This window comes from Arachis hypogaea, chromosome 3 (genome assembly GCF_003086295.3).
Source record: "Arachis hypogaea cultivar Tifrunner chromosome 3, arahy.Tifrunner.gnm2.J5K5, whole genome shotgun sequence".
NCBI classification, from domain to species: Eukaryota; Viridiplantae; Streptophyta; class Magnoliopsida; order Fabales; family Fabaceae; genus Arachis; species Arachis hypogaea.
This window is the reverse complement of record NC_092038.1, coordinates 40,870,626-40,884,420: the sequence shown is the minus strand read 5'-3', so window position 1 is coordinate 40,884,420 and position 13,795 is coordinate 40,870,626. Positions and strand designations below refer to the sequence as shown.

Sequence of the window (13,795 nt, the reverse complement as noted above, 5' to 3'; positions counted from 1 at the left end):
CGAAAGAAAAGAAGAAAAAGAGGAAGAGTAAGAAGAACGTGTAGCAAGAAGAAGAAGAAAAGTGCAGTAAAAAAAATAGAAATCAAGAATAACGAAAAAAGAAGACAGAGAAAAAAGCACGTAAATGAAGAAGGAGAAAGAGAAGACAAAAAAGGAAAGAAAAGAAGAAGAGAAAGGATTCAAAACGCATTATAATTTGTAAAGACTTGTATAAAAAAACGCTTGTATATAGAGAATTATTCTATAAAGAAAAGAAGAAAAATTGCTTTATTAAGTGATAAAAATCATCATCATCTTATTAAGGATTTGCTTTGTGTCGATTATATAAAAGATAATGAGATTTCTGATTGGGGCAATATTTTCCACTTATCTACAAAAGTATAGTCTAGTCCAATTGGCATCTAATGTTGTTACTTTTCAATTTTATTTCTGATCCAAAAGAGTGGAAAGAATGGGATGAAGGATGAATAATTGCCTAATCAATTTTACCGTATTAATCTTCATCACTATATATACACGCAAATATGATTGGTTAGGATCCTTTGCTTTTCTCTTAAACAACATGCAGTAATTTAATATCTTTAAATATTATGTATATGTCACAAAAGTCAATTAAACCATTAATTAAAAGAATTAAAAATAATTGAAATATGAAATCCATGTGGGAGTAGTGATTGATGACGTGTCAGAAGCAATTTTTGTAAGATGGCCAAAAGGGAAGAAAAAAAGCAACTAGGCAACTTCCATTGAATTGAAATCAAAGTTTGGTAATAATCCTACTCTCCCACTATACGGATTAGTTATATATTTATATTCTTGATTAAACTACTAATCTCTTGTTAAAAGACAGAGTAAACTACTAATTAACCATTCTTATACGGAGATATATCAGAATATAGAAAATAAGATTTATGTTTACAGTCAAAATCAAAATCAAAATAAAAGTATAAAGTTAGTGACTCATTTTTTGTATTTATAAAATACTTAGTTATATCGTAATAAAAAAATTTAATATAAAATTTAATCATTCATTCTATCTTAAATGTTCAATTATTTTATTGATTTCGTTGATTCTTTTGTTAAAAAAATATAAACAATATATATAATATATGCATTATATTAATAGATAGAGATTACTTTGTAATATTTATAAAACAATTTTTTTATCATTTTTATAATTAAGTGCATCTGACATCCATGATCCATTACAGAGACAGAGATATTAAATCCAAATTGAAGAAAGATTTGATATATAAATTTGTATCTCTAGAATATTTTTTATTATATATATAAATAAAAAATATTTTTATTATTTTTAAAACGTTTAATTTTAATGCATTGATATCTTAAAGAGTTTTATATTATCTTAAAAAGTTTAATTGGTCCTTATAATTTTATTAAATTTGTAATTAAATTTTTATATATTTTTTAATTAAATTTGTACAGTACTTTTAATTTTATAATTAGATCATTGTCAGTGTAAAAATGTTAAAATTAATAAAATATTTTTTTACAAATTGAAAATATCTACAATTAAAATTCTAATTAAATCTTTGACCACATTTTTTTAAAAAAAATTTCGCTAATTTAACCGTTTTTTATAAAAAAAACAAATTACTACAAAATTAAAAGAAATGTAACGACTAAATTAAAAAAAATATATATAAAAATTTAATTATAAATTTGATGTAAATTTAGTGAAATTATAAAAACTAATAAAATAATTAAACCTTATTTTTACTTCCATCACAATACCTGATCAATTATTTGTGGAAAACTCTTTCATATTGCTAAATATTTTCTAAAATTTAAACCCAAATTTTTTTAATAAAAATATAAATTAATCGGTAGGTAAGTGTTTATTATTAGTTAATAATAAAATAAGAGCATGAGCATAAAATAGAATAAAAACCAACAGTACTGTGTTCCTGGAAATCCGTGTCCCACCCCAACTGCTTCTGTGAGGGAGGGAGAGAGGGTTGTGTAATCATTCATTTATTATTATTTTTTCTTTTCTTGAGTTACCTTAAAGTGTGTATGGATTGTTCAATACACAAACTTAATAATTTTGTTTATTTTCTTTGATTCAGTTTCAAAACTTTTTTGCTCTTAAGTGGAAACACTTCAACCTCTTTTTCTGCTTCAATTCCAATCTATATTTCTCTTCTGCCATGGAAATGTTTCCTCAACAACACTCTCTTTGCAAATTATTCCAGTTCTCATGTTGTTCTCAAGAAACACTTGTTCTTACCCTTTGCACCAAACACTCTTCTTTTTCTTCTTCTTTGTTGCTCCATAACTTTCCTTCTCATTGCTATGGTGTAACTTCATGAGGTTCTTCTTCAATTTAAGACCTTTCTATTCTTGCTTTAAGTGGGTACCTTCCAAATCTCTGATTTGTGTTCTCTAGTTTTCATTATCTGAACTTGCTTCTGAGGTGGTTTCTCTTTGGAGATTGGTGTAATGGGGGTGGGGGTAGTTTCGTCATTGATTCTTCAGCTGGTGAAGCTCTTCATCATTGGCTCTGTTGTGACACTGCAAGGATCCAAAGGTAGCAACTTAATCTTCAGAACTCAGTGTTAAAATTAGTCTCTTTTTTATGGCCAAAAAGTAATGCTTAAGCTACAAGAACTTGATCTGGATCAGCTCACTTAATTTTTCTGCTTTTACACTGTTGTCATTGTAATTTATTCTATAGAGACCCTGAACTATCATTGTGAGTTTGATATCAAATTATTAGCAGAAAAAAGAACATGTAAATGAAAAAAACTTATTGTATCATCCCAACATCAGGCTGGTTGAGTGGTAGGCAAGTTTCCTTCTCGGTGTTTGTGAGTTTAAATCTTGGGGTGCAAAAAAACTTGTATTGGGAGAATCAGACGTAGTTTCTTTAGTTGGGTTAGTCCAGTTCTTGGGGATTAGGTCCAGATACTGAAATAAAGAAAAAGAATTGGCTAGGATCACCAATCACCAATTCATTAATCTAAGGCAAAGTTGTTTCAATTCTCTTCTAATTAAGCTAGGTGCTAGGTTATGATTGCATGATTAATATGAGGGAATATTCTCCTCTAATAATACAATTTGATGCTTATAGATTTTACTGGTTTATTTATGGTTGTATTTCCCACCATCATTGCAAAACCAAATTAGTGAGGGTAATTTTGCCCCTGCATTCATTGCTTTTTGAGCCCTATTTCAATACACTATGTAAAAAGATAGTGTTGTTTGTTATTATGAATCTGGTATATTTGAAGTTGTAGATGTAGAAAACATGAACTCAAAATTGTTTCCAAATTTGTCTCTTAATTGGCCGGAGATGCTTTATCTATAAAATGTTAAATATTGCTGATGAGAGTAGTAGATATGCTTGGTTTATTAAGTTGTTTGAGTCATCTCTTTGATAAGTTTGAACTAGCTGAACAAAGATTTAATCATTTAGCTCCTTTCCTCACCGTCTTCTTAAAGGGTCTGTTATATCCCCATCTCCGGCATTCGCTCCGGTCATTCATCCCAGAGGAGAAACACTTGGGCCTATCCATCATGGACACTGGAGAAGCAATGCACCGAGCTCCCCAGTGGATCCAGATGGTATATCTAAATATATTACAAAACTGGTTTGAATTTTGAGCTTTTCAAACTTAATTATTAACTTTCCTCACAAGTCACTGGTGCTATTTGACACTTGTATTGCTTCATTCAGGGTTTCTCCTATCCCCAAATCCAGCATCTTTGCCCATGAATCCTTCACCTAGAACCATTTCTCCGAGCTCTCCAGAAGTATCAAATGGTAACCTTACTTTAGTTCATTAATTCATCCTAGGATCATCTGATAAAAATATTGAATTCTTCGATATCCAGGGTCGTTCTTGCCTACTCCAGTTTCATCTCCTATTCCTCCTCATAAGATTAAGGGAATTGAACCATCCATATCTCCCAGTAGTAGTCCAACCACCATAACATTATCACCACCGAACGAGGCTGCGCCTATATCGGCAACTGGTCAAGGGAATGCACCACCACTGCAATCAATACAACCAAGTCCACCTCAAAGGAAAGCACCTCCTATTAGGCCTCCTGAATCATCTCCAATTTCTAGAGGTAAAACACCTCTACTGCCTACATCTTTCAAATGATATTGACCAAACTCTGGCCTTATGATTGCATTTTGAACAGCTCAACCTCCAAATAATTCACCAGCGAGCCAACCAATCGAACACGGAAGTTTTCCCCCTGTGGTTGAGAATAGGAATGCTAGCAAGAGTCACACCCCGAACCCAATTTCACCAGGTATGTGAAAAAAGTGTTGTCATGTAATTCACCAAAATTGTGTTCTTTGATTGATTATATGCACAGCTCCAACTGCAGTACCATCTACCAACTTGCCTACATCTTCACCAGTAAGTCAACCAGTTGAAAATGGCAGTTTCCCCCCTAATATTCACACAGAGGGTGCAAAGAAGGGTCATTCACTGAAACCGGTTGCACCGGGTATGCGATAAACGATACTCTTGTTAAATGTTTCTGAAATTTCCTCTTTCCAATTGGTATTCACCAAAAGTATGGTATTATTCTGTGTTGTAAACAGCTCCTCTTCCAGTCATTTTGCCTAAAATTTCACCGAGTCAGCCACCTGAACATGAAAGCTTGCCTCCAACTATTAACAAGAGTAATTCCAGTGAGAGTCACAAACAGGATCCAGTTTCACAAGGTAATTCTTCTAACTTTTTTTTTTCATTGCCACTGTTCAGATGATATTGAACCTAATATATTTTTTTATGTCATTTTGAATAGCTCCAGTTGCATTATCTCCTGCAACTTTGCCAGAAAATTCACCCAATGTTCATAACAGAACTGTAAATAAGGGTCTTGCTCACAGTCCAACCGCAGAGCCAGCATCACCAAGTATGTTATGTCGATTTATTGGTCTTTATCATCTCTCAGGATTCAACTAATCAACTATAGTTCCAGACTTCTAGACACATTCATTTTCCTTCAAGTGCAGATTCTTTTGCATCCCCGCCATCAAAAATGGAAAATTACCAACCAGTAGGCCGTCCTGTTCTTCCAAAAGTAACTCCATCTGTATCACCTGGTAAATCTTATTACCTTAATTTGATGGAAGAGGAGGGAAACCTAAATTTAGTCTCTGACCAGAATGATCACTTGGATTTTTCTAAATGCTTTTTTACTTGCAGCACAAGTTACACCACCAAAAAGTGCATATCCAATAAATCCACCACCTTTCCACCCCGTTATACCAGCAGTATCTCCATCAAAATTACCAGGTGCATATTTCAACAATAGATTCTGTTCAATTATCCTTCCAATCTAATTTAGTTATTTGTATCCAAGGATTGCACAACTACATTTTTCATTTAGTCATTTAATTTATTCATTTTTAAATTTATATTCTCTCAGCACTTAAAATGATGAAGGTATAAAGCACAAGGTTAAATATACTATGTTACTGGCTTGAAATATACCCAGAAAGAGATATGATCTTTTATCCTTAACATGTTGTGTAACAATTTGCCATTGAGTTGAGACATTATGGAATTAGATTCCCTAACAATAGAATGGAGACTAAAAGTAATGATCATGTGTTACTGATATGAAATTCTTCCTTAACATTCCTAATTAATTAATACTCCATACAAGTTACAAAGTGTAACAATAAAAGAATGATCATATGGTGCAGCACCTGTTGTCTCTCCCACACTAACACCTTCCAGAAAATCTGATTGGAAAAGTAACGGCAAACCAGTTTCAGCACCTTTGTACAAAGCACCAAAGCCATTACCAGCTATAGTACATTCCCCTGTTCAAGGTATGTAACATAGAGCTACTTTTAATTCTTGACTTGTAATTTTGAGCTGGTATTGATTGACCCTAAATATATTTTCCGATTGCATTTCGAACAGTCCCAGTTGCATCACCTCCTGTGAATTTGCCCGAAAATTCACCAGTTCGCCAACCTATTCATCAAGGAAGTTTAGCTCCTGTTGTTCATAACAAAACTGAAAATAAGGGTCATATTCACACTCAAGAGCCAGCATCACCAAGTATGTTCATATATCGACTATCATATCTTCTTCGAATTCAACGATATTATTCTAAACTTCCTGGTTTTCATTGAAGCACAGATTTTCTTGCATCCCCACCATGGAAAATGGAAAATAACCAATCAGTTGGCGGTCTTGTTTTTCCAGAAATAACTCCTTCCATATCACCTGGTAAATCTTATTGCCTTAAACCATCTAACGGTTTACAATGTGATCTTCATGTGAAGACATCATCATTGAAGTATCCAGCTTTCTTCTTTGATCAGAATGATCACTTGAATTTGCCTAATTATTTTTTCTTATGTTGTATTCATGCAGCACAAGTTGCACCACCACCTTTCCACCCAGTTTCACCACCAACAGTATCTCCATCAAAATTGCCAGGTTCATAGTTTGACAAAAAGATTCTATTTAGTTATTTCAATAGTGCCTCTAACAAAATATCTGCTGTCACGAAAAAATGTACGGGTTTCTCATATATTCAATGGTCCTAGAATCTTAAACATTATATCTGATTGCTGTAATGTCTTCCTTTCTTTTCTGTTGAAAAGTCTATTCTTCTATTCTTTTTCAACTTGTAAATACTTAAATGGTGCTAAACCTGTGGTGCAGTACCTGTTGTTGTCTCTCCGGCAGTACCTGTTGCTGTCTCTCCGGCACTAACTCCTTCCAGAAGCTTCGATTGGAAACGAAGGGGAGAACCAGTTTCGGCACCATTGTACAAAGCACCTATGCCGCTGCCAGCTGTAGTACATTCCCCTGTTCAAGGTATATATGGTAACATTGATCTACTTTTGACATAGTGCATTGTTAGAATTGAGGCTGGTGAGTTATACTAACAGCATAAAGTTTCTGTAACAATATTATTCAAGCTTCAGATTATTCGAGTAATTTACAAAACGGTTTTACTTCTATAAAAAAGACACATATGACATACCTCACTTCATTTATTTATGTGTTCTTTCTGTTGTAGCCCATGCAGTACATAATTCAAGGCAGTTTCATCATGCTCCTGCCCCTCCGGTGTCTCCTCCTAAATCTGCATCAGAAAAAGAATATCATTCCCCTGCATCTTCACCATTAACCACATCTTATAAACATCACTCTAGGAGTATAGCCACCAGCCCTGCTCCTACATTATCATATTCGGTTTCCCCTCCAACTTCAGAACACCAAGGTTTGATGTGTTACCTTACCTGATCTATCGAATTTTGCCAGTATTTTAGCTGCAATTTAATATAACATTCTTGGTTATTTTATGTAGATCACCAAATTCCTCCACCACTGTCGACAACGGGACGAACACATCATGCTTCGCCACCAGCAAACACAGGTTCCTAATAAAGAACAGTGATTTGTAAGATGTTTCATTAAATAAATGATATGTAGAAATTTTAAATTACCGAACCTTTTTCCACATGGTAGGTTCTACACTTTCCTCACCAGCCAGCCAGGTTTCTCCGGCTCCTTCTCCATGGTTCATAATATCTCCTCACCCAACCAAAAGTAAGAAGCTCTGAAATTCCATACTTACTGGAACTACTTAACAAAATCTTATATTTTCATCATTCTCATCTACTTATCCTTTTCAACATTCGTTATGTTTCTTTGCAAGTTCTATTTCATCCTCCTAAAGTATCTCCTTCGCGGTCTCCTGCGGAGAGTCCTAAGAAGCCAGTCCTGCCTCAAATTCACACACTGCCTCCACCACCTCCTAATGAAGGTTAGCTCTTTTATTTGCATATTTTCTTATTGCAAGGTTTATATAATTATATTTACTAATACCTACGTTCTATGTTGTTTCAGATTGTTTATCAACTATTTGTTCAGAGCCCTACACAAATTCTCCACCTGGAGCACCATGCAGATGTGTCCTTCCCATGAAAGTTGGTCTTCGCCTTGGTGTTTCTCTGTATACCTTCTTCCCTTTGGTTTCAGAGCTTGCTTCCGAGATTGCTGCAGGGGTTTTCATGACACAAAGTCAAGTTCGAATTATGGGAGCCGAAGCGGCAAGCCAAGATCCAGATAAAACTGATGCTCTCATTTTCTTGGTACCCATTGGGGAAGGCTTTGATCACACTACTGCCTTACTGAACTCTCAGAGATTTTGGCAGAAGAAGGTTGCAATAAAATCTTCTTACTTTGGTAGCTATGAAGTCTTGTATGTTAGCTATCCAGGTATATACTTATATATATATGGATTGGATTCTCAAATTCTTGCATTCAACGGTGAAAACTCACATGCAGTTGATTGACCGTTAGATATTTTGACATGTTTGATTTAATTGTCACTTGACAATTCTCAACTATCCACTTTACATGAAAGTAGTCACCATTCTCTTTTAAGTGGAATTCAAGTTATCTTTATGTAAAGTTAATAGTTAAGAATCGTGAGATATTTTGACATGCTTGACTAAATTGTCATTTAACGACTATCAACTTCGCTTCACACGCAACATCATGTGAGTTGTCACCTCTTTATGAGTATTTTGGGTAGAGAATTTTTCATCGGTTCCTTTGTTTATAGGTTTACCACCATCTCCTCCTCTACCACCTTCAAGCATTTCGTCGATATACGGTGGTCCATATTCAAATAATGGTAACAATGGAAGAATGATAAAGCCCCTTGGGGTGGACATACAGAAGAGGCATCACAAAGATGGACTTAGTAGGGGCATCATTGCTATTATTGCTCTCTCGGTTTTTCTTGCTCTTGTTTTATTATTGGCTGCTGGTTGGGCCTTGTTCAAGTATAGACATCATGTAAGCCAGCCAACATCAACCCCGCGTGTTTCGCCACGTTCTGTTACCAAAACACAAGGTAATGCTGCTTGTAACATCTGGTTATATGGTGAATTAGTGCAGTACTGTTCTGTCATCAACTATTTCTTGGTTTTGATCATTAAACACTACAAAATATTCCAGTAAGAGAAACGGTACAAATTACAATCCAGGCTTTTGCAAATGGAATTCTATGCAAAAATTAATCATTATTGTTAAAATCCATTATTAACCAATAAAATACATAAGCAAATAGTAACTCAGCAGATGAACAACGAATATATTTGTATGTTTGATTTAATCAATATATATATAAAACGAAAGGGGTTGTAACACTGCAAGACCTAATTAGCAGCCATAATTTCTTAAGATAAAGGTACTAATACTTTCATGTATCAGCCTCTTGATTATGCAATGAACATATGAATTTCACAGGAACTACTGAATCATTAGCAGCTGGGGGAATTGCTTCGGCCTCATCATCATTTCGATCTAGCATTGCTGCTTATAAAGGATCTGCTAAGACTTTCAGTGCGAACGACATTGAGAAAGCCAGCAATAACTTTAACGATTCAAGGATACTTGGAGAAGGTGGTTTTGGTCGGGTTTATAGTGGTATTTTTGAAGATGGGACAAAAGCAGCAATCAAGGTTCTCAAAAGGGAGGATCATCATGGTGACCGTGAATTCTTAGCTGAAGTTGAGATGCTTAGCCGCCTTCACCACAGAAATTTGGTTAAGCTTATTGGTATATGCACCGAGGTTAGCTTCCGCTGCCTCGTCTATGAACTCATCCCAAATGGCAGCGTGGAATCCCATTTACATGGTACTAATCTTTTCCTCATTTGCTTCCTTCGGCCTTAAGTAACATGTCGCTTGTTTATTTCTTCAGGTTAAATACTTGTTTAACTTTGATTTTATGCTTGGTAGGTGTTGACAGGGAAAACAGTCCACTTGATTGGAGTGCTAGGATTAAGATCGCTCTCGGTGCTGCACGCGGTCTGGCTTATCTGCATGAAGATTCAAGCCCCCCTGTCATACACAGGGACTTCAAGTCTAGTAATATCTTGTTGGAAGATGATTTTACACCAAAAGTATCTGATTTTGGATTAGCTAGAATTGCAGCCGACGAAGAGAACAGACACATATCAACTCGTGTCATGGGAACTTTTGGGTATGAAGTTTTTCTTTCTAGAATTCGAAACTTGAAACTCGATTGTGCACTCTGTAATATCTATTTTCTTCCAATGTTTGAAGATATGTGGCTCCGGAGTATGCAATGACTGGCCATCTTCTTGTGAAGAGCGATGTGTACAGCTATGGTGTTGTTCTACTTGAGCTTCTAACAGGAAGAAAACCAGTAGATATGTCGCAAGCACCCGGTCAAGAGAATCTCGTTGCATGGGCTCGTCCCTTGCTCACAAGTAAAGAAGGATTGGAAGCGATAATAGACCCGTCTCTAGGGACTGATGTGCCTTGGGATAGTGTGGCCAAAGTTGCAGCTATTGCTTCAATGTGTGTTCAACCAGAGGTATCGGACCGTCCTTTCATGGGTGAAGTTGTTCAGGCTCTAAAACTTGTGAGTAATGAATGTGATGAGGCAAAAGAAGCAGGTACAAGAAATTCTAGCCAGGAGGATTTATCTCTTGATTTGGATAATGTTTCTAGTCAACTACCAGATCATTTCCAATTCCAACGTCAATTCTCTGCCGCCAACTATACTTCTGGAAGTGATATCGAAAAAGGTTTGTCATCATTTGAGATATTCAGCTCCTCAGCAAGATTTGGAAGGCAAGATTCGGGATCTTTTCGACGTCACTCCTATTCGGCTCCTTTGAGAACCGGAAGAAAGCAGCAGTTGTGGCAGGTTATTAGCCGGCTTTCTGGTAGTGTAAGTGAACACAGAACCATCTCCAAGTTATGACCAGGTTCAAATTGAATCATTACATTTTCTTTTTTCCTTTGAATCTTTGTTTCATAACTCCACATAACTCACTGACTACTCTGATTGAACCCTTTTTGAGGTTTGATATGGGAATAGAAGCACGTTGTAAATAGGATGTCACATGTTTTTTATTCTAACTGCAGAATCTTGTGTAACTGTTACTGATTCTGAAGAGGGAAAGCATTAATGTAAATGACTTAATTTAGTTTGATGATAAATGAGTGAAGTTGGCTCTTTTTCTTTAGTGACACTTATCACTCAAATACAGATACAATATACATAATGTTAAATATACGATCATTCATGTGTTTTTATTTAACTGCTTAAGTTTTGAGTTAAGGGATTTCATGATACATAATATAATCCTTGCCGTTGCAGTTAAAAATATTTCATATAAAAATATTTTTTTTATTTAATAATTATGTTTGAGTACAACAATATTTATTATTTAAAAACATCTTTTTTTAGTCAAAAACAATTTTTTTAAAAAAATAAAAATTATAATTTCTAGAAAAAAAATATATTTTTTAGTATTTTTATTTTTGCTACTGAATTCTAACAATTTAATAGAGTTTAAATAAGTTCTAAATTGAGTTACAATTTTTGTGGTGTCTAAATTAATTAATACCCGTCCTGTCAACTTCCAAGTGTTTTTAAAGTTTGGTACAATAAATAAGAACTGATAGATTAGTTAACTTTTTAAGAATTACATAATTAAATCATTATTGGAAAGTTTAGATTTTTTAAGTTTTCAATAAAATTCAGTGCAAAAAAAGTTCTAAAAGAAAATTAAATCCTTGCATCTTTAAAGAGTGCTCTGGGTTATGTCTAAAATAAGCACAATAACTTTGTGTTTATTGATTGTGTCTTATTGTTAACTGTTAGATTTCATTAAATGTAAATCAAAAGCTATTATAAAAAAATATATTAATAGACCATAATAAATATAAAACACACTAAACATTACTTTCTGCTTGAAAGCCATTTTAGATAAAGAATACGCTTATCATGTTTTCATTGTTTTATCACTTTCTGTTTTTCCTACTATTATGTTGCTATTTAAACTGTTGCTATTTAAACTATGGCTTATTTCTCAGAACATATTCTACTAATGTTGTTTGAATTGCCTGGTTCGTGGTTTGTTTGTTCTACTTAAATTTGGTATTTGTATGATGTAATGATGTTAAATTCGTGTTTCAAAATTTGTGAGGCATAAGGGATTGTTTGGTTTTCGTTTTCTATTTTTAAGATTTTGCAGAAGAAAAATAAAATGTAATTAAAAGCTAAAAATAAAAATTCAAACTAAAGAAGCTCTAATTTTTATACTAAAGGGTGATATTTTGTTTTCGTAATTTCCATTTTCATGTGATCTACACATTTAGAGTTACCAATAGATTCAACTAATGATTTAATGGTGGACATGAATGATAAAGAAAGCGTAAACTTTAAACAATTCATTTGAAATATTAATGTGCTAAAGAAGTTCTAAAAGTTAGTATTAATTTGACAAAATTAAAATAACTAAATAACGGAGATACATTTTTGCAGATGTTGCAACTTGCAACCACTTCGATTTCCTCTATCACTTGTCATAACAACGTTTGTCTTTCTATCATTTTGCTCACTATCGTCGACTATTTCGCTACCCACTTTTATTTATGTTTTATTGTTGAATCGATTTTGAAATTTATTTTGTGAATGATTGTTGTTGTTCTTGGTATTATCGTTGTTAGTGATGCATTGCAAGATTGTGGTGACTATTCAGACTTCGGAGGAAGTGAAGGCAGAAGTGAGATAAAAATCAACTAGGGAAATAAATTGAAAGTTCTTTGTTGTTGTAGTAATATTTCCAAACTGAAACTTCACCTCAAATTTGAAATTTAAAAAAGATGGTTACAATTCAAAATCAAAGTTTTTATGATTAACAAATAAAACTAAAACAAGTAATAAAATAAAATAATTAAAGACAGAGAAAAGGATAAATAGGTCCCTGATCCTTTTTTCCGCGGATATTTTTGTCCTCAGAGAATCGAAAATACATTCATGTCTCTGACCCCTCCAAAATGTGGACAAATGTGCCCCTCCGTTGAAGTCACTCCGTTGGATCCGACGAAAAAGTCTGACGTAGCTCCCGTGATACTGACTTGGCCGTTACGGGATCACACGTGACCTGTAACTCTTGAAAACAGGACATATTAGTCCCCATGCACCAAAACGATGCCATTTCACCACCACCCCCGATCTTTCAAATTCTTGAACCCTAATCCTTCGAATGCACAGAAACGGTGAAGTGGATGAAGTGGGTGAACGAAAAAAGGAAATACTTCATCTCATGGCATCCGATGGAGTATCATCAAGCTCGAGAAGTAGAGGTGGAGGAAGACAAGACCAATGCGCTGCGAGCTCGGTTCCTAACGGGAAGGATGGCAAAGATGGCGTCTCACCAAAGTGCTTTTGTGGAGAAAATGCAATCATGTTCATGTCGAAGATGTAAAACCCGGTTAATTAATGACTAACTAAACCATAAATTAGAATTTATTATAGAAAGGCAAAAATGTGATTTTTATGCCTTAATATGATAGAGGAGATTGAAACTAGAATTTTTCGATACCAATTTTATAGAAATCAGTCCAAGATTGGATCAAACGGGTCAAACCGGACCAACCGGACCCATATTGGGCCTTTGGTCCAACTAAACTAAACATAAAACCCTAAAAACAGCACCCTCTCTCCTCTCTAAACCACACTCACGCTGAAAAAAGGAAAATGGAAAGGGGAAGAACACTCTTCCAAAGTTCTCCCTTGTTTGATTTTCAAAGACCATAACTTTTGATCCGAAACTCCGATTGCCGCACCGTTTGCGGCCACGCGTTCACCACGACGAGCTCTACAAAACTCACTATTTGGTTCTTGAGGTAAGCCATGATTTTAGTCCAGTTTTCTCAGCCTTAAATTCGAATTTTATGGAGAAAAAGTGTTGAGATTTTGGGCTCTTCGATGTTATAGGA

At 34.5% G+C, this 13,795-nt stretch overlaps 1 protein-coding gene across 9 annotated transcripts; it reads left to right on the top strand.

Moving 5' to 3' along the window:
- The first annotated feature begins 1,894 nt into the window (after window positions 1-1,894).
- Window positions 1,895-11,031, top strand: LOC112790349 (uncharacterized). Of its 9 annotated transcripts, none has more exons than XM_072232874.1 (24): window positions 1,895-2,551; window positions 3,466-3,588; window positions 3,701-3,787; window positions 3,859-4,098; window positions 4,174-4,287; window positions 4,366-4,488; window positions 4,586-4,708; window positions 4,798-4,902; window positions 5,003-5,092; window positions 5,196-5,285; window positions 5,699-5,827; window positions 5,922-6,062; window positions 6,144-6,233; window positions 6,381-6,446; window positions 6,675-6,830; window positions 7,036-7,239; window positions 7,327-7,395; window positions 7,488-7,568; window positions 7,678-7,785; window positions 7,869-8,240; window positions 8,590-8,883; window positions 9,279-9,668; window positions 9,773-10,016; window positions 10,100-11,031. In XM_072232874.1, exons 1-24 carry the CDS (start codon window positions 2,464-2,466, stop codon window positions 10,764-10,766), a joined length of 4,194 nt encoding a protein of 1,397 aa, XP_072088975.1. In that variant the 5' UTR covers window positions 1,895-2,463; the 3' UTR covers window positions 10,767-11,031. The 9 variants fall into 9 exon arrangements, with proteins under 9 accessions (XP_072088975.1, XP_072088976.1, XP_072088973.1 ...); XM_072232875.1 differs by having other exon boundaries at window positions 4,792-4,902; window positions 7,045-7,239; XM_072232872.1 differs by having other exon boundaries at window positions 4,792-4,902.
- The last annotated feature ends 2,764 nt before the right edge of the window (window positions 11,032-13,795 follow it).

What these genes read in the sequence shown, in the direction of transcription:
- LOC112790349 (XM_025832693.3), top strand. Translation starts at nt 2,464, where the DNA reads ATGGGGGTGGGGGTAGTTTCGTCATTGATTCTTCAGCTGGTGAAGCTC. An exon ending in CCCGAACCCAATTTCACCAG is followed by an intron (nt 4,288 to 4,353) that starts GTATGTGAAAAA and finishes TTATATGCACAG; the next exon opens with CTCCAACTGCAGTACCATCT. An exon ending in AACTCCTTCCATATCACCTG is followed by an intron (nt 6,234 to 6,380) that starts GTAAATCTTATT and finishes GTATTCATGCAG; the next exon opens with CACAAGTTGCACCACCACCT.